Raw genomic sequence first — 18,477 nt, 5'->3', positions numbered from 1 at the left:
TATTTACCGTGTATTTTCTACTATAGTAAAAAATAGATCTGCTAATTTGTTTGTTTGTTTGTTTCAGATGGAGTTTCGCTCTTGCTGCCCAAGCTGGAATGCAATGGTGTGATCTTGGTTCACTGCAACCTCTGCCTCCAGGGTTCAAGCAATTCTCCTGCCTCAGCCTCCCAAGTAGCTGTGATTATAGGTGTCCACCACCACGACAGGCTAACTATTTGTATTTTTAGTAGAGATGGGGTTTCACGACGTTGGCCAGGCTGGTCTCGAGTTCCTGACCTCAGGTGACCCACCCGCCTCAGGCTCCCAAAGTGTTGGGATTACAGGCATAAGCCACTGCGCCCAGTCTGCTAATTTGTTCTTTACATGTCTATTCAGAGGTGCAAATATGAAAATATAACTGGGATATTGAGAATAACAGTGATTTAAAACAAATCAAGGCTAGCCAGGAGTGGTGACTCACACCTGTAATCCCAGCACTTTGGGAGGCCAAGACGGGCGAATCACTTGAGGTCAGGAGTTTGAGACCAGCCTGGCTAATATGGTGAAACCCCGTCTTCTACTAAAAACACAAAAATTAGCCAGGCATAGTGGCATGCACCTGTGCTCCCAGCTACTCAGAAGGCTAAGGCACAAGAATCGCTCGAACTCACAGTGAGCTGAGATCACGTCACTACACTTCAGCCTGGATGACAGAGAGAGAGATCCTGTCTCAAAAAAAATAAAATAAAATAAATCAAGGCAAACGAGCAAAGAATATATTGCTAATAAAGAGGCTAAGAAGGCAGATCAAACCTCATCCAAACCCATCACAGGCCAGGTGCGGTGGCTCATGTCTATAATCCCAGCACTTTGGGAGGCCGAGGTGGACAGATTACTTGAGGCCAGGAGTTTGAGACCAGTCTGGCCAACATGGTGAAACCCCTTCTCTTCTAAAAATACAAAAATTAGCTGGGTGTGGTGGTGGGCACTTGCAATCCCAGCTACTTGGGAGGCTGAGGCAAGAGAATTGCTTGAACCTGGGAAGTGGAGGTTGCAGTGAGCCAAGATGGCGCCACTGCACTCCAGCCTGGGCAGCAGAGCAACACTCCATCTCAGAACAAAACACGAAACACCACACAGCGTTGGTAGGAGTGTAAATTAGTCAAACCACTGTAAAAAGCAATATGGCGATTTCTCAAAGAGCTAAAAACAGAACTAGGATTCAATCCAGCAATCCCATTACTGGCAATACACCCAGAGGAATATAGTTCATTCTACCATGAAGACACATACATGCAAATGTTCACTGCAGCACTATTCACAATAACAAAGACATGGACCTAAATGCCCATCAGTGACAGACTGGATAAAGAAAATGTGGTACATATACACCATGGAATATCATGCAGCCATAAAAAAAAAAAAAAACAAGATCATGTCTTTTGCAGGAACATGGATGGCGCCAGAGCCGTTATCTTTAGCAAACTGACACAGGAAAAGAAAACCAAATACTGCATGTTCTCACTTATAAGTGCGAGCTTAATGATGAGACCATATGAACACAAAAAAGGGAACAACAGACACTGGGGTTTAAGGGTGGATGTTGGGAGGAGGGAGAAGAGCAGAAAAAATAACTATTGGATGGCTTAGTACCTGGGTGACAAAACAACATGTACAACAAACTCCATGACACAAGTTTACCTACATAACAAACCTGCACATGTACCACTGAACCTAAAATAAGTTTTTTAACAATGAATACATTTATTTTTAGCAACAAAACAAAAATACTGCAATCATAAAACAACAGGATACTAAAAAAGGAGTATCCAGAATGTAAAAAAACAGAACACTCAGATACTAAAAATATAATAGCCAAAATTAAAAACCTCAATAGAAAAATTGGGATAATAAAGTTGACGAACTTTCCAGAAAGTAAAGAAAAAAAAAAAATGGGCCAGGCATGTTGGTACAGAGCTGTAGTTTCAACTACTCAGGGGGCTGAGGCAGGTGTATCGTTAAGCCCAGGAGTTAGAGGCTGTAGTGTGCTATAATTCCACCTGTGACTATCCATTGCATTCCAGCCTGGACAGCATACTAAGACCTCCATCTATAAAAATAAAAATAAAGAGGCCGAGCACGGTGGCTCACACCTGTGATCCCAGCACTTTGGGAGGCCAAGGTGGGCAGATCACCTGAGGTCAGGAGTTCCAGACCAGCCTGGACAACATGGTAAAATCCCATCTCTACTAAAAATACAAAAATTAGCTAGGCATGGTGGTGCACGCCTGTAATCCCAGCTACTTGGGAGGCTGAGGCAGGAGAATCGCTTGAATATGGGAGGCGGAGGTTGCAGTGAGCCTAGATTGTGCCATTGCACTCCAGCCTGGGCAACAGAGCAAGACTCCATCTCAAAAACATATAAAAAAATAAAGAGATGGGGCCAGCGCAGTGGTTCACGCCTGTAATCCCAGCACTTTGGGAGGGGCCAAGGCAGGCAGATCACCTGAGGTCGGGAGTTTGAGACCAGCGTGACCAATATGGAAAAATCCCGTCTCTACTAAATATAGAAAATTAGCTGGGCATGGTGGTGCATGCCTGTAATCCCAGCTACTCGGGAGGCTGAGGCAGGAGAATCACTTGAACCAGGGAGGCAGAGGTTGTGGGAAGCCGAGATCGCACCATTGCACTCCAGCCCGGGCAACAAGAGTGAGACTCCGTCTCAAAAAAAAAAAAAAAAAGAGAGATGGAAAAAGGAGTTGACAACTTAGAAAAATAAAAGGACTAATCCCAACACCCACATAAACAACAGAAAATGGAGAGAAAAACATTTTTCAAATCTAAGAAAAAATTTTTTCAATTTCCGAAAGCAGGATTTCCAAGTTTCCACAACGAAAAAGGCAACTAAATGCCCAGCAGAACAGATGAAAAATAGACCCAAACTAAAGCATATGATTGTAAAATTTGAGAATACTGACTCCTAAGGGAAGATTCCCCCAAACTTCCTGAAATCACATAGAAAAGTTCAAAACTCAGAAAGTTTCAGAAGAAAATTACAAAGCAAACAAACAGCAATTATTCCATGAAAAACTAATAGTTTTACATGAAAAGCAATTATACCATGTGGCTCAGCAGTAAATAAAACTTACATGGTCATTATAATGTAAATACAGAATGGTAATCAAACAACAATTATGGTACAACTACACTGGGAGAAAGGGGGAGATAGACAGCAGAAGTTTATGAGTATGGGGTGACTGTGTGTACGGAATGGCAACAGGGGAAAGTGTTTCAGTTTTATCTTTTTTTTTTTTTTTTGAGATGGAGTTTCACTCTTGTTGCCCAGGCTGGAGTGCAATGGCACAATCTCGGCTCACTGCAACCTCCACCTCCCAGGTTTAAGCGATTCTCCTGCCTCAGCCTCCTGAGTAGCTGGAATTATAGGCATGCACCACCATGCCAGGCTAGCTTTGTGTTTTTAGTAGAGGTGGGATTTCTCCATGTTGGTCAGGTTGGTCTCGAACTCCTGACCTCAGGTGATCCATCTGCCTTGGCCTCCCAAAGTGCTGGGATTACAGCTCCCAAAGTGCTGAGCCACCACACCCAGCTCAACTTTATCTTTTTTTTTTTTTTCCTTTTTTTTTTTTTTTGAGACAGGGTCTCCCTCTGTCATTCATTCTGGAGTGCAGTGGCGCGGTCTTGGCTCACTGCAACCTCTGTCTCCTGGGCTCAGGTGATTGTCCTGCCTCCGCGTCCCAAGTAGCTGGGAGTACAGGCGAAGCCACCACACCCAGCTAATTTTTGCTTTTTTTTTTTTTTTGTAGAGACAGGATTTTACTATGTTGCCCAAGCTGGTCTTGAACTGCTGAGCTCAAGCAATGCACCCACCTCAGCCTCCCAAAGTGCTAGGATTACAGGCGTGAGCCACCGTGCCTGGCCCAGCTTTCTCTTTCTTAGTGGAAAGATATTGTCTAAAACTGGAAAAACAAGGAGAAACAATACTAGAATGTTAAAGATAGAGGTCAATACAAAAGAATCAGCTCAAAAGAGTTGAAATGTTTGTTCCTATAGAGGGAAAAATAGAAGATGGGAGGTGAATGGTGCTTTTCACTAAAATACTTACAGCACTATGCCGCTAAAGTATTTGCATATGTAGCTTTCGTTTTTTGTTTCATTTTTTAGAGATGGGGTTCTACCTCTATCACTCAGGCTGGAGTACAGGGCACAATATCGGTTCAGTACACCCTTCACCTCCCAGGCTCAAGCAATTCCCAGGCATCAGTCCCCCAAGTAGCTGGGACCAGAGGAGTGTGCTACTACTCTTAGCTAATTTTTGTAATTTTTCTAGAGGCGAGGTTTTGCCATGTTGCCTGGCTGGTCTCAAACTTCTGAGATCAGGCAATCTACCCACCCTGGCCTCCCAAAGTGCTGGGATTACAGGTGTGAGTCACGAAGCTCAGCCATAGCTTTGATTAAAAAAAAAAAAAAAAAAAAAAAAAAAAATTGTAATGAGGCTGGGTGTTGTGGCTCACACCTATACTCCCAGCACTTTGGGAGGCTGAGGCAGGAGGATCACTTTAAGTCAGGAGTTCAAGACCAGCCTAGGCAACATAGGACAACCCTGTTCCTACAAAAAATTTTTAAAAATTAGCCAAGTGTAGTAGTACATGTCTGTAGTCCCAGCTACTCGGGATGCCGTGGCAGGAGGATCGCTTAAACCCAGGAGTTTAAGTATGCAGTGAGTAGTGAGTCGTGATTATGCCACTGCACTCTAGCTTGAGCAACAGAAAAAGATCCTATCTTAACAAAACTCTCCAGCACTTTGGGAACCCAAGGCAGGAAGACTGCCTGATGCCAGGAGTCTGAGACCAGCGTGGGCAACAAAGTGAGATGCTATCTCTACAAAATATTTCAAAAATCAGTCAGGTGTGGCACATGCCTGTGGTCCCAGGTACTCAGGAGGCTGAGGCAGGGGGATAACTTGAGCCCAGGAGCTCAAGGCTGCAGCGAGCTATGATAACACCACTGCACTCCAGTCTAGGTGACAGAGTGAGACCCCATCTCTAAAAAAAAAACCACATCAAAAACTTTTAATGAAAAAACAGACTAGGGCCAGGTACAATGACTCATGCCTGCAATGCCAGCACTATGCAAGGTCAAGATGGGAAGAGAGCTTGAGGTCAAGAGATCGAGACCAGACTAGAAAATAACACAAGACCTTGTCTCTCAAAATTAGCTTGGCGTGGTGGTACAGACCTATAGTCCAGTTACTTGGGAAGCTGAGGCAGGAGGATGGCTTGATCCCAGGAGTTTGAGGCAACAGCGAGTCATGAGCGTGCCACTGCACTCCAGCCTGGGTGACAGAGCAAGGCTCTATTTCTTAAAAAAAAATTTTTTTAAATAGACTAATTTTGTCAAGACATTTAAATAACATGATCAAGGCCGGGCACAGTGGTTCATGCCTGTAATCCCAGCACTTTGGGAGGCCAAGGCGGGTGGATCACCTGAAGTCAGGAGTTCAAGACCAGCCAGACTAACACGGTGAAACCCCAACTCTAGTGAAAATACAAAAATCAGCCAGGTGTGGTGACGGGTGCCTGTAATCCCCGCTACTCAGGAGGCTGAGGCGGGAGAATCACTTGAACCCAGGAGGCAGAGGTTGCAGTAAGCAGAGATCGCACCATTGCACTCCAGCCTGGGCAACAAAAGCAAAACTCCCTCTCAATAAATACATAAATAAATAAATAAGATATTTGGAACCTTGCAGAAAGACACTAATTTTGAACACATAAAAAGTTTACCTTTGCAGCTGGGTGCAGTGGCTCGTGCCTATAATCCTAGCATTTTGGGAGGCTGAAGTGGGTGGATTGCTTGACCCCAGGAGTTAAAGACCACCCTAGGCAACATGGCGAAATCCCATCTCTACAAAAATACAAAAATTCACTGGTGTGGTGGCATGTGTCTGTGGTCCCAGCTACTCAGGGGCCAGGAAAGAGGGGAGGGGACACTGAGGGAGGGGAATCGTTTGAGCCCAGGAGACCAAGGCTGCAGTGAGGATTGAGAGGGCAAGAGGCACACAGGACAATTTATTTAGGTTAGTACTTTGAGAATACAATTACAGATTAATTTCCTTTACTCATATTATGCACAGTCACCTTTGTGATTACAGTTTATAAATTTTGTGACCAGCAAGTCAACAGTAAGAATAAGTCTGGCAAAGACGAATTAGTGGCTTTCAAGTGAAGTATGTACCTACTATTAACAGAAGCCAAGCATTTCAGTAATGACTATTTTTCTGTTTTGGGGCAGTACTTTTATTAAGGCAAAAATCATTAGATTAATTCATTAAAGTTAACTTACAAGACAACACTAGCCTAATTCCAATCACTGCAGGTAGGAGAAAGTAACATCACTATAGATGTTACATAAATAACATCTGGCTTTTAAAATCAACATATTTGAACTAGTGACATTCTATGTATTACAACTCTTTTTTTTTTTTGGAGATGGAGTCTCACTCTGTTGCTCAGGCAGGAGTTCAGTGGTGCGATCTCGGCTCACTGCAAGCTCCGCCTCCCAGGTTCATGCCATTCTCCTGCCTCAGCCTCCTGAGTAGCTGGGACTATAGGCGCCCGCCACCATGCCCGGCTAATTTTTTTTTTTCTTATTTGTAGTACAGATGGGGTTTCACCGTGTTAGCCAGGATAGTCTCGATCTCCTGACCTCATGATCCGCCCGCGTCGGCCTCCCAAAGAGCTGGGATTACAGGTGTGAGCCACTGCACCTGGCCTATTACAACTCTTAATAACACTATGCCATATTCAATTATTTTTAATCAACAAAGAACTATAAAGCATCAGGAAAAAGAGTGGTAGAGAATGGAAATCCTCCTCTTGGATTATTTTCATTTTTCCCTTTGAGGCTCAACAAGGGGGACTGCAGTTCTCCAAGTCAAGAAGCTGCATGGCACTTCTTTCAAACCTATCCCTAAGTTTTTTTTCATGAGAAAATGATACCAAGCTGGTAATACCTCTTATTTTGTATACTGTATCCCTTCCCTAATACAAGTCTTTCTTATATCAGTTTATTAGGGGCCTTTAACATTGTGTTGAAACATTTCAAAATCTGCGTCCTGCTTGAAAATATATCCTTGAAACCCTCTTTCAATCTGGTCCAGATTCTTCTATCTGGCAAAGTTTTTTTAGTTCTTTTTTTGAGACAGAATCTTGCTCTGTTGCCCAGGCTGGAGTGCAATGGCACAATCTCGACTCACTGCAATGTACGCCCACCAGGTTCAACCTATTCTCCTGCCTCAGCTCCTGAGTAGCTGGGACTACAGGCACGTGCCACCATGCCCGGGTAATTTTTTTTGTATTTTTAGTAGACACGAGGTTTCACCAAGTGGGCCAGGCTGGTCTCAGACTCCTGACCTCAAGTGATCCACCCATCTTGGCCTCCCAAAGTGTTGACATTACAGGCATAAACCACCGCACCTGGCCATATACCCTGTTTCATAGGGGAGCAGAAAGATAGGGAATGTAGATAATTCTTTAGAGCAAAAGTAAATCATCAGAATAAATGGGCCAGGAAGTGGGCGCAGGGAGGTGAGAGAGCAACATTAAAGGAAGATAAGAAACAGAGCTGCACAGGAACAAAGACTATCTTATGATACGGATAAAGTCACCTAGGTAATATCTTGAAGCTGCCCTCAGAAGCGTAGGTGAAGTCTAAGCTGGGATTGACTGATCTTTCCAGATTATTTGATGAGATCCCTAAGGAGGGGATTTAAGTCAACTGCATTTCTTTTGGAAAGATGCTTTCTTGGTCACATGAGGAAATTCTAGAAAGTCCCTCTTACGTGATGGGGGAGGTGGGCATGGAGGGCTGTGAAAGGAAACAAGGTTAGAGGTACCCTGATTCTGAGGTAGCTTCTAAGGCCTCTCAGCATGTCAAAGTGCCAGTCTTTAGGGTATCACTTTCTGAGGCAACATTCCCCTGTCTGAAACTTCCCTAGAAGTTTCAGTTAAAAGCTGAGTTGGTGGTTGTACAGGAAAAAAAATCAATAGCTAGGCGCCAAAGGATCCCATTAAACCAGTCACTCATTTCTGGGAATAGGCCAGTCCAATTAAATAACTGTGCCTCATTTCAGGAGCTGGTGTTGCAGATGGGCTCTCAAAGTTAGACCTCTAGTTCCTTTTAAACAGATTACATGGGGAATCAGTTTGCTGAAAAATTTAAGTCTCTAGATTCGGTTATTTTAGAATAAAGAAAAGCATACTTCTTTCTAGGGACAATCTACCTAATTAGTAAGTAAAACAAGCATACAACATTTGATGCTGAATTTTTTTTTGAGACGGAGTCTAACTCTGTCACCCAGGCTGGAGTGCAGTGGCATGTTCTTGGCTTACTGCAACCTACGCCTCCCAGGTTCAAGCGATTCTCCTGCCTCAGCCTCCCGGGTAGCTGGGATTATAAGCACGTGCCACCACACCCGGATAAGTTTTTGTATTTTTAGTAGAGACAGAGTTTCACTGTGTTAGCCAGGATGGTCTCGATCTCCTGACCTTGTGATCCACCTGCCTTGGCCTCCCAAAGTGCTGGGATTACAGGTGTGAGCCACCGTACCTGGCAATGCTGAATATTTTTTTAAATGCCATTCAGAGGCCAGACATGGTGGCTCATGTCTTTAACCCTAGTGGTTTGGGATGCTGAGGCTGGAGGCTGACTTGAGGCCAGAGGATGGCTTGAGGCCAGGAGTTCGAAACTGGTCTGGGCAACATAGTGGTATTCTACCTCCAGAAAAAACATTTTTTAATTAGCCAGGTGTGGAGGCATGTGCTTGCAGTCCTAGCTACTTGGGAGACTGAGATGGCAGGATCCTGAGTCCAGGAGCTCTAGGTACAGTAAGCTATGATCATGCCAGCGTGGGCAAAAGAGGCAGACTCTGTCTAAAAAAAAAAAAAAAGCCAATCAGTACTGAAGATAAAAAGATGAAAACACTTACTCAGAAACATGAAGAATATTCTCTTTCCCTTCTTCAATGGAAATGCTGACATCGTCTTTCACATGTTCTACTGCCAGCAAAGCTCCTATAAATAATATGAAAAGATTTTTTATCTTTAAAAGTAATGCAGTATTTATAACTTGAATCATAAAGCAATCAGGATGAGTCAACAAACCAATATTAAGTCCTGTAAGGACTTTCTCAGTAGTCTGTAGACAGAAAGTATAGTCTTTTGTCTCAGAGCAGCAACAAATCAGAATCCAGAATCCATTCACTAGCATATCCAACTGGTTTTGAATTTGTTCAGCTTTCAGTCAGAGACACTGAAATTAATCTGTTCCTCCCTTCAGAGACAAAAAGAAATTAATATAGTGCCAGCTGCGCATGGTGGCTCATGCCTGTAATCCCAGAACTTTGGGAGGCTGAGACAGGCGGATCACCTGAGGTTGGGAGTTCAAGACCAGCCTGACCAACATGGAGAAACCCCGTCTCTACCAAAAATAGAAAATTAGCCAGGCATGGTGGTGCATGCCTGTAATCCCAGCTACTCGGGAGGCTGAGGCAGGAGAATCACTTGAACTCAGGAGGCAGAGGTTGTGGTGAGCCGAGACTGAGCCATTGCACTCTAGCCTGGGTGACAAGAGTGAAACTGCGTCTCAAAAAAAAAAAAAAAAAAACAGTATTGTGCCTTATATAAAAGCTTTTGTTAATATGTTGACCTTGGATTTTTAAAAAACTAAAAAAAAAAAAGAAAAAAAACTATCATTAATAGTATTTGAGTGACTATTATGTCGTAGTCACTATGCTAAATGCTTTACAGTTATAATTTTTCATCTTTGGGGTAACCTGTAGAGTTAGATTAGAAGGACATGGTATCTCACGCCTATAATCCTAGCACTTTGGGAGGCTGAGGTGGGAGGACTGCCTGAACCTACAAGTTCAAGACCAGCCTGGGCAACATAGTAAGACCCTGTCTCTACAAAAAAATACAAAAATGAGCTGGGCATGGTGGTACATGCCTGTGGTCCCAGCTACCCAAGGGGCTGAGGTGGGAGGGCTGCCTGAGCCTGGGAAGTCATGGCTGCAGTGAGCTGTGATTGCACCACTGCGTTCCTGCCTGAATGACACAGCGAAACTGTCTCAAAAAAAAAAAAAAAAAAAAAGAGTGAGATACTTTCATCTCCATTTTACAGAACAGGAAATAAGGCTTAAAGGAGTTAAATAACTAGCCTAATGTCCTTGACAAAATATATGGTAGTTAGGATCTGAATGCAAGTCTAATGCAGTCCACAGTTCAAACTCTAAAACAGTGTAATATGGCCTCTTGACATTTAATTGATTCATTAATCCTCTGTCCCTTAATTTGGTTAAGATGGACAGGCTGGGCATGGTGGCTCACGCCTATAATCCCAGCACTTCGGGAGGTTGAGGTGGGCGGATCACCTGAGGTCGGGAGTTTGAGACCAGCCTGACCAACATGGAAAAACCCCATCTCTACTAAAATTATAAAATTAGCTGGGCGTGGTGGCACACGCCTGTAATCCCAGCTACTCAGGAGGCTGAGGCAGGAGAATCACTTGAATCCGGGAGGCAGAGATTGTGGTGAGCCAAGATTGTGCCATTGCACTCCAGTCTGGGCAACAAGAGTGAAATTCCATCTTAAAAAAAAAAAAAAGAAAGGATGGACAACTAGCACCCAGATACTGATTTATGAACACCATGCTCCAGTGGAAACAGGGCTGTGGCAAGGAAAGTACAAAATAAACCTGAAAAATCTTACTGTGTTAGAAAGCAAAGGAGTACTCAAAGACAGAGAAGAGATACGTTGAACGGACACAGAGTCTGCCAGTTATGGTGGCTCAGGCCCATAATCCCAGCACTTTGGGAGGTCAAGGTGGGAGGATTACCTGAGATCAGGAGTTTGAGACCAGCCTGGCTAACATGGTGAAAACCCGTCTCTACTAAAACTACAAAAATTAGCTGGGTGTGGTGGCACATGCCTGTAATCCCAGCTACTCGGGAGGCTGAGGCAGGAGGACCACTTGAACCCAGGAGGCAGAGGTTGCAGTGAGCCAAGATCATGCTACTGTACTCCAGCATAGGCAGCAGAGCAAGACTCTGTCCCCTCCCCCAACCAAAAAAAAAAAAAAAAAAAAAAAAGGCCAGGCACAGTGGCTCATACCTGTAATCGCAACACTTTGGGAGACTGAGGCAGGTGGATTGCCTGAGCTCAGGAGTTCGAGACCAGTCTGGACAACATGGTGAAACCCCGTCTCTACTAAAATATAAAAAATTAGCCAGGCATAATGGCATGTGCCTGTAGTCCCAGCTACTCAGGAGACTGAGGCAGGAGAATTGCTTGAACCTGGGAGGCGGACGTTGCAGTAAACCGAGATCGTGTCACTGCACTCCAGCCTGAGCAACAAGAATGAAACTCCATCTCCCAAAAAAAAAAAAAAAAAAGGACATAGAGTCCAGGTTGGAGGGGCTTCCACTGGCAAATCAGGGTACTGACCATCAAAATAAAGGAGATCAATTTTAGCACACCTACACAATGAAATTTTATCCAGCAAATAAAAAAGTGAACTACTGGCCGGGCAATGGTGGCTCACACCTGTAATCCCAGCACTTTGGGAGGCCGAGGCGGGCGGATCATGAGGTCAAGAGATCGAGACCACCTGGCCAACAGGGTGAAACCCCATCTCTACTAAAAGTACAAAAAATTAGCTGGGCATGATGGCGGGCGCCTGTAGTCCCAGCTACTTGGGAGGTTGAGGCAGGAGGGTCACATGAATCTGGGAGGTAGAGGTTGCAGTGAGCCAAGATCGCACCACTGCACTCCAGCCTGGTGACAGGGCAAGACTCCATCTCAAAAACCAAAAAAAAAACAAAACGACAAAAGTAAACTACTGTCACAGACAAAAAGATATATGAATTTCAGAAGTATTATCCTAGACATATATGAGAATATAAGAATATATATGATATGATTCAATGTATATGAAATTATAAAAAAAGCAAAACAAGAGTGACAAAAAGATGAGTGGCTACAAGGTGCCAGGGATAGGGAAAGGAATGACTGCAAAGGGGCATGAGAGAACTTTCTGAAGTAATGGAAATATTCTACATGATGACTGTGGTGTAGATTATACACTGTATACATTTGTCAATCACTTAAAATTGGTAAACTTAATTGTATACAAGTTATAATTCAATAAAACTAATTTTTAAAAATAAAATAATTTTAAATAGAAAATAATACAAATTGTAACTTCTTGAGTATATTTTGCTACGACTTTTTTTTTAAATGGGAAAAAGAGAAAGCTCTCCTCACAGAAAAATGCCAACTAATACATACAGAAGGAATGGTAGAATTGGAAAGTCACCATTTTGCAAACATCATAAAATCATAAAAATCAAGTTAGGTAGGAAGCATCAATGGATACTGAAACTAGTGGGTGAAGGTCAGATGCAAAGAGGAACATTTACATGATTCCAACGCATCTGCCCATTAAAATCAAGTTTAGAATCATTAGTAATGGGAAAATTAAATTCATGCACCAACTGATGGGCTGCAACGAAGAACAAGGAATAACTATGCTATTCCTGCCAAAGACACAGAGCCTGAATCTAGACACCAGGAAATATCAGACAACTTAAACAGGGGATATTCTTCAAGTTAAGTGGCCTGTAATCTTCAGAAAGGTCAAAGCTATGAAAGCCAAGGGAAGACTAGTAAACTATTCCAGACTGAAAGAAACTGGAGAGAGGTGACAACTAGATGCAAACAAAGCATAATACAGGATTTTGATCCCAACACTATGGAGGGTCTCGTTTTAACAAATAGTGATAGAACAAGGATGGGGTCTGTGCATTAGATGGAAGCATTCTACCCAAGTGTACTTCCTGATTTGGGTGCTCGTGTGAGATCATGTGGAGTTTCCAAGTTTGTTGGGGATGTACACGGGAGTTAAGCTGAGGTACTGAAGCCTCATATCTACAGTATGCTCTTGGGTGGTACGGGGGGAGAAAGGTCTCTGTTCTAGTCTTGCAGCTTTGTTGTAAGTTTGAAATTAACATTAAATATATAACATGGTGAATGCATATAAAATAGGAAAATTCTAGCAATGCAACCTATTTTTAAAAAATGTTTCATCTAATTATATTACTTAAAGATAAAATGTAATTGAATTAAACAACTGGGAATAATTAAATCAAAAATTAAAAAGAAGGGGGAGAAGCAATTAGAAAAATTATATATCTGATAACCAGCATACAGTTCAAAACGACAGACTTAAGAGTTTCATAGAATACTGGCAGAATTCTGAGTTCTGTAATACACTACGGAAACAGGTTCACCTTCAGGGTGATTTTCCAAGTAACGAAAAACGTATCAGGAGGTTGGGGATGGTGCCTCACACCTCTGGTCCTGGCACTTTGGGAGGCCAAGGCGGGCAGACTGCTTGAGGTCAGGAGTTTGAGACCAGCCTGGCCAAGATGGCGAAATGCTGTGTCTACTAAAAAATACAAAAATTAGGCGGGCATGGTGGTGCGCACCTGTAAGCGCAACTATCTCATGTGGCTGAGAATAAGAATCGCTTGATCCTGGGAGGCAGAGGTTGCAATGAGCTCGGTCTCAAAAAAACAAAAAAACAAACAAACAAAAAACAAACAAACAAAAAAAACACACCAGTATCAGGAACTTTAAACTATAGTCTCATTTAACTCTGGCAACCAATCCTATGTGAAAGACATTATTCTCCCTTTCTTAAAAGAAGGAAACTATTGGGAGAAGCTAAATAAGGAACCTGTCAAGGTTTCACAACTAATAAGTGGCAGCCAGGATTGGACTCAGGTCTGCAGGAACAAATGTGTTTGCTCTCAAACATGAGGGCACTCTAGTGCCTTTCCAGCCCAAGAATCAAACCCATTCCTTTTAGAGTTCATTGATTTGTTGTGCGGTTAGTCCATTACTGCAACCAATACGCCAAAACATTATCATCTTTTAAAACTTAAAATGGCTATTAAGTTGTGCTTTTGTTCAACAGCCTTAAAACATCACCAGAGAACATAATGAATAATTTCATCAGCCCCACGGGGCCAGTTGTATATAAAGGTATGGGCTTATTGAACACTATAAAGTACTGTATGTCTATTATCATACATACGCATTAGCAAGTATTAGGTCAGGCCGGGTACCGGGGCTCACGCCTGTAATCCTAGTACTTTGGGAGGCCAAGGCAGTATAGTTTGAGCCCAGGAGTTTGACACCAGCTTGGGCAACACACTGAAACACCATCTTTCCAAAAAAGACACAAACACAAAATTAGCCAGGCATGGTGGCACGTGCCTGTAGTCCCAGCTACTAAGGAGGATGAGGTGGGAGGACCACCTGAGCCCGGAAGTTCGAGGTTGCAGTGAACCTTGAAAGCGCCACTGCACTCCAGCCTGGACGACAGAGCAAGACCCTGACTCTCAAAAGAAAAAAAAAAAAATCGTCAAACTACTTAAATTCTTTTGTGTAATTTCCCAAAGTAATGAAAAAGCAGAAATTCTAACCAATCCACCAACAATAACCTTGGTCATGTCGCAAAAGTCATTCCAAACCGAACTTAACATGTATCAGTAAGGTGACAGATCCAATGTTTACTCTGAAATATACTACACATCCACAGGGTGCAGTAAAAGCAACCGCATCAGTCTACAGTGTAGCTGGGTGTTTTCCCCAATTACCCTAACACCTTTAATTAAAAATAAATGCAGCCTCAGTTGAAACCCTAAATGCTAATACGCTTGCCTGGCTTCTTTCTTCTGAACTCGATAAAATGTAAGGAAAATTTGACTCAAGTGAACCGAGGATTTCTTCTGAGAGGACAGGAAAGGAGGTAAGAAAAAGGCTTAGTCGGAGAAAAAATGCTAAAAGAGAAGTGACGATAACTGGATTTTAAGTTTTAAAAACGTTATTTCCACGAGGAACTCTTGGTCTCCGGGGGAAAAAGGGAGAGGTGAGTTGACGGGGAGTTCATCCCTCTGAGAAGAAGATCCGAAGCGGAGTCTCGTGTTGCCTAGCCCGGGCTCACACCGCGCCTCGCTCCGAGCCCGGGAAAAACATCTTCAGGAGCAGATGCACCTGCCGGGGACAGGGGGCGAAAGCGGAGCCTGCTCCACGTACAATTCTGGGGCGTGGGGCAGGTCCAACTTCCCAGATGGTGACCACCACTGCGCAAAGCCGGGGCGCAGCGACCTTCCTCGCCCCGCACCCTCCCTGGCTGATGCAACCCACACAGGTCACTGGCCTCGGTCCCTTACCTAAGGGAGGGTCTCCTGAATTCACGGTCAGACAGAGCGTCGCCATCTCCACCAGTCCGCTGGTCTACCTGTCAGTACGCCCGGCTGGTGCCAGAACCACGCAGAACCCCGCGAAAGCAAGAAGATGCAACGTGTGCGCGTACCCGACGCCGCCGCAGCCTTCGCTCCGCCCCTGCGCCGCAGCTACTGCCGACACCGCGCACGCGGCGGTGCGTCATCGCCGCGCGCCGTCTTCGCCCCCGCCAGCAGGGTCTAGAGCCTGCCACCCCGCCTCTTGGCCGCCAGGGGTTGAATGGCCTGCGTGGCCTTTTGTGCTGCGGTGGGAAAGACGCTGAAGTGGACGGCACTTTACGACACTTCGTAAAGTCAGCAGGTCGTAAAACAGCAGGTTGTAAAACCGTCTTTAAGATGGGATAGACGTGAAGCACGAAACAAAAGCATGCACTATCTGTATGTAAGCATACAGAAGAAAAGTCCTGGAAGCATAGACACGATATGCCATGATTACGTTGGGAATGGAAGAAGTTTTTTCTGTTTTTCTTTTTTAAATACCCCCAGCCTTTTTTTTTCCAAAAGAGGAACGTATTTGCAAGAGTTATTTGCGTATTGAAAATAATGGTTAAAGGAAATATACTTATAAAAGACTCTTTAAAAATCACTGCAGAGGCCGGGCGCGGCGGCTTACACCTGTAATCCCATCACTTTGAAAGGCCGGAGGCGAGCGGATCACGAGGTCAGGAGCTGAGACCAGCCTAACCAACATGGTGAAACTGTAGAGACGGGGGTCTCTACTAAAAGTACAAAAATTAGCCGGCCGTACTGGCGCGTGCCTTTAATCCCAGCTACTTGGTGGGGCTGAGGCAGGTGAATCACTTGAACCCGGCAAGTGGAGGTTGCGGTGAGCTGAGATCGCACCACTGCACTACAGCCTGGGCAACAGAGTGAGACTCCGTTTCAAAACAAACAAACAATCACTGCAGCTAGGCACGGTGGCACGCTCCTATAGTCTCAGCTACTCAGAAGGCTGAGGTGGGATTGCCTGAGCCAAGGAAGATGAGGCTGTAGTGGACTCACCGTGGACTCGCCTGTGAGTAGCCACTACCCTCCGGCCTGACCGACAGGGGGAGACCCGATCTAAAAAACAAAACAAAACAAATCTACCACGCTGTCCTCAATCATGAAGTCCGCAAGTATTTTTTTTTAGAATCTCATCTGATTCGCCCTTTCAAATCCTTTGTGACGGATGTGCATGCATGAGCTCCAGGAATACTCCAACGTGTGTACACACATTCATGTGTGTGAGCTACACACACATTTCAAGGGCTGGCGTTAAAGTTCGGGGGCCAGGGATCGATTCCAAGAACCATCTCAATGGCATCCTCGCCCACACTTTTTCTTAACCTCCCCAAGACATCCTTGTTTTCAATAGGGAGGGCCCCTTAGATTACATCTCCCATGAGAGTTGAATGCTTAAAGCAACTATAGAGGAGTTATCTGTACTTGCCCCTGCCCCTGCCCCTGCCCCAGTAAACCACCACCAAAGATGGCTACATTCAGTACAGTACAGTCAGCCTCCAGAGCCGGCAAGAACTGCATCAAAACAAGAACTCTCCCCCTCTCCTTCCCTATCAGAATCTCTAGCGATGGTGATAGGGAAGTGCTGGGAAGGGAACACCGTGGTCCCTTTAAATGATACAGAAGTGGGGAAAGAAAGTGCTGAGTAGAGGAGGGCTTGGTCCCTGGCTAGGGCTCCACCCCCACGGACCTAGGTGAGGACAGACATTTTTTGTTTTCCTGCCTTGCATTTCCCAAGAACACCCTGGCCTGCCACGCCCCCATTCTGTGCCTATGAAAACGCAAGACCCTAGCAAGGCAGAAACAGAGGCAGCTGTACATTGAGAGGAGCACATCAGCAGAGGAACACACAGGCAGCTGGATGTTGAGAGGAACGCACAGATAGGCACCGGCACAGCGGCAGGCCACCAACCTGCAGAAGCAGAACACGCGGAGTTTAGCTGGAGTAGTCAGAGGACAGCCCAGGCCGCTGAGCGGCCGACTCCAGGGGAAAAACTTCCCACTCCATCCCCTCCTGACTTCCCCTGAGCTACCTCTATTTAGTAAAACCTTGCACTCAGGCTGGGCACCGTGGCTCATGCCTGTAATCGCAGCACTTTAGGAGGCTGAGGCGGGCGGATCACGAGGTCAGGAGATTGAGACCATCCTGGCTAACATAGTGAAACTCCTTCTCTACTAAAAATACAAAAAATTAGCCGGGCGTGGTGGCGGGCGCCTGTAGTCCCAGCTACCCGGGAGGCTGAGGCAGGAGAATCTCTTGAACCCGGGAGGTGGACGTTGCAGTGAGCTGAGATCACGCCACTGCACTCCAACCTGGACAACAGAACAAGAGCCCATCTCAAAGATAAATTAATAAATTAATTAATTTAATTAAATTTTTTTTAAAAAATTTAAAAATGATAAAACCTTGCACTCATTCTCGAAGTCCAAGTGTGATCCAATTCTTCCAGTATATCAAGGCAAGATCCCGGGATACAGAAAGCCCTCTGACAAGGTAGAGGGTCTAATTTAGCTGGTTAACACAAGCTGCAGACGGCAAAACTAAAAGAGCACCTTGTAACACATGCCCTCTGGGGCTTCAGGAGCTGTAAATATTCACCCCTAGACGCTACTGTGGGGTTGGAGCCCCACAACCTACCCATCTGTATGCTCCCCTCTAGGTTTGAGCAGCCGGGCACTGAAGAAGCAAGCCACACACCCACCCCTGGGAGGGGGACAAGGGAACTTTTCCTGGTTCAATGGGATCCATAATCAAATTTAATCAAGTTCTGAAAGTGATTAAATGCACACCAAATGGTGGCTCTCTGCCTCCTTTCCTGGAAATTGATTTCTCTTTTCACACCTTGCTAGCTCTTGTAAACCAAATATAAAATTCAAAGGCCCCCAACCATCTGAATAGACTTCCTCCTCGGCCAGGGCACTCTAAAATTTAACCTGAAAAACTGATTCAGGGCATTTAGGGAGGTGGGTGTTGGACATGCCTCATTATGCCTCTTCAGCATTAACATCAACACAGACCTTAAGTCTGATTTCTCCATGTTGGTCAGGCTGGTCTCAGACTCCTGACGTCAGGTGATCCTCCCACCTCGGCCTCCCAAAGTGCTGGG

General features: G+C 44.7%; 1 protein-coding gene across 2 annotated transcripts in view; it reads right to left on the bottom strand.

The window, feature by feature from the left end:
- The window catches only part of EPRS1 (glutamyl-prolyl-tRNA synthetase 1), an 83,220-nt gene extending 67,762 nt beyond the window's left edge, over nucleotides 1-15,458 (bottom strand). The window contains exons 1-2 of one of the 2 annotated variants that reach the window (XM_007988406.3): nucleotides 15,296-15,458; nucleotides 8,987-9,071 (exon numbers count right to left, since the gene is read on the bottom strand). In XM_007988406.3, the coding sequence (XP_007986597.3) occupies nucleotides 8,987-9,071; nucleotides 15,296-15,341 (131 nt within the window). In that variant the 5' untranslated portion in view covers nucleotides 15,342-15,458. The remainder of the gene's footprint in view (nucleotides 1-8,986; nucleotides 9,072-15,295) is intronic. The other variant, XM_007988405.3, reaches the window with a different exon arrangement.
- Nucleotides 15,459-18,477: the final 3,019 nt, after the last annotated feature.

This window comes from Chlorocebus sabaeus, chromosome 25 (genome assembly GCF_047675955.1).
Source record: "Chlorocebus sabaeus isolate Y175 chromosome 25, mChlSab1.0.hap1, whole genome shotgun sequence".
In the NCBI taxonomy this organism is placed as follows: domain Eukaryota; kingdom Metazoa; phylum Chordata; class Mammalia; order Primates; family Cercopithecidae; genus Chlorocebus; species Chlorocebus sabaeus.
The sequence above is the reverse complement of the archived record's forward strand: the minus strand, read 5'-3'. Positions and strand labels throughout refer to the sequence as shown.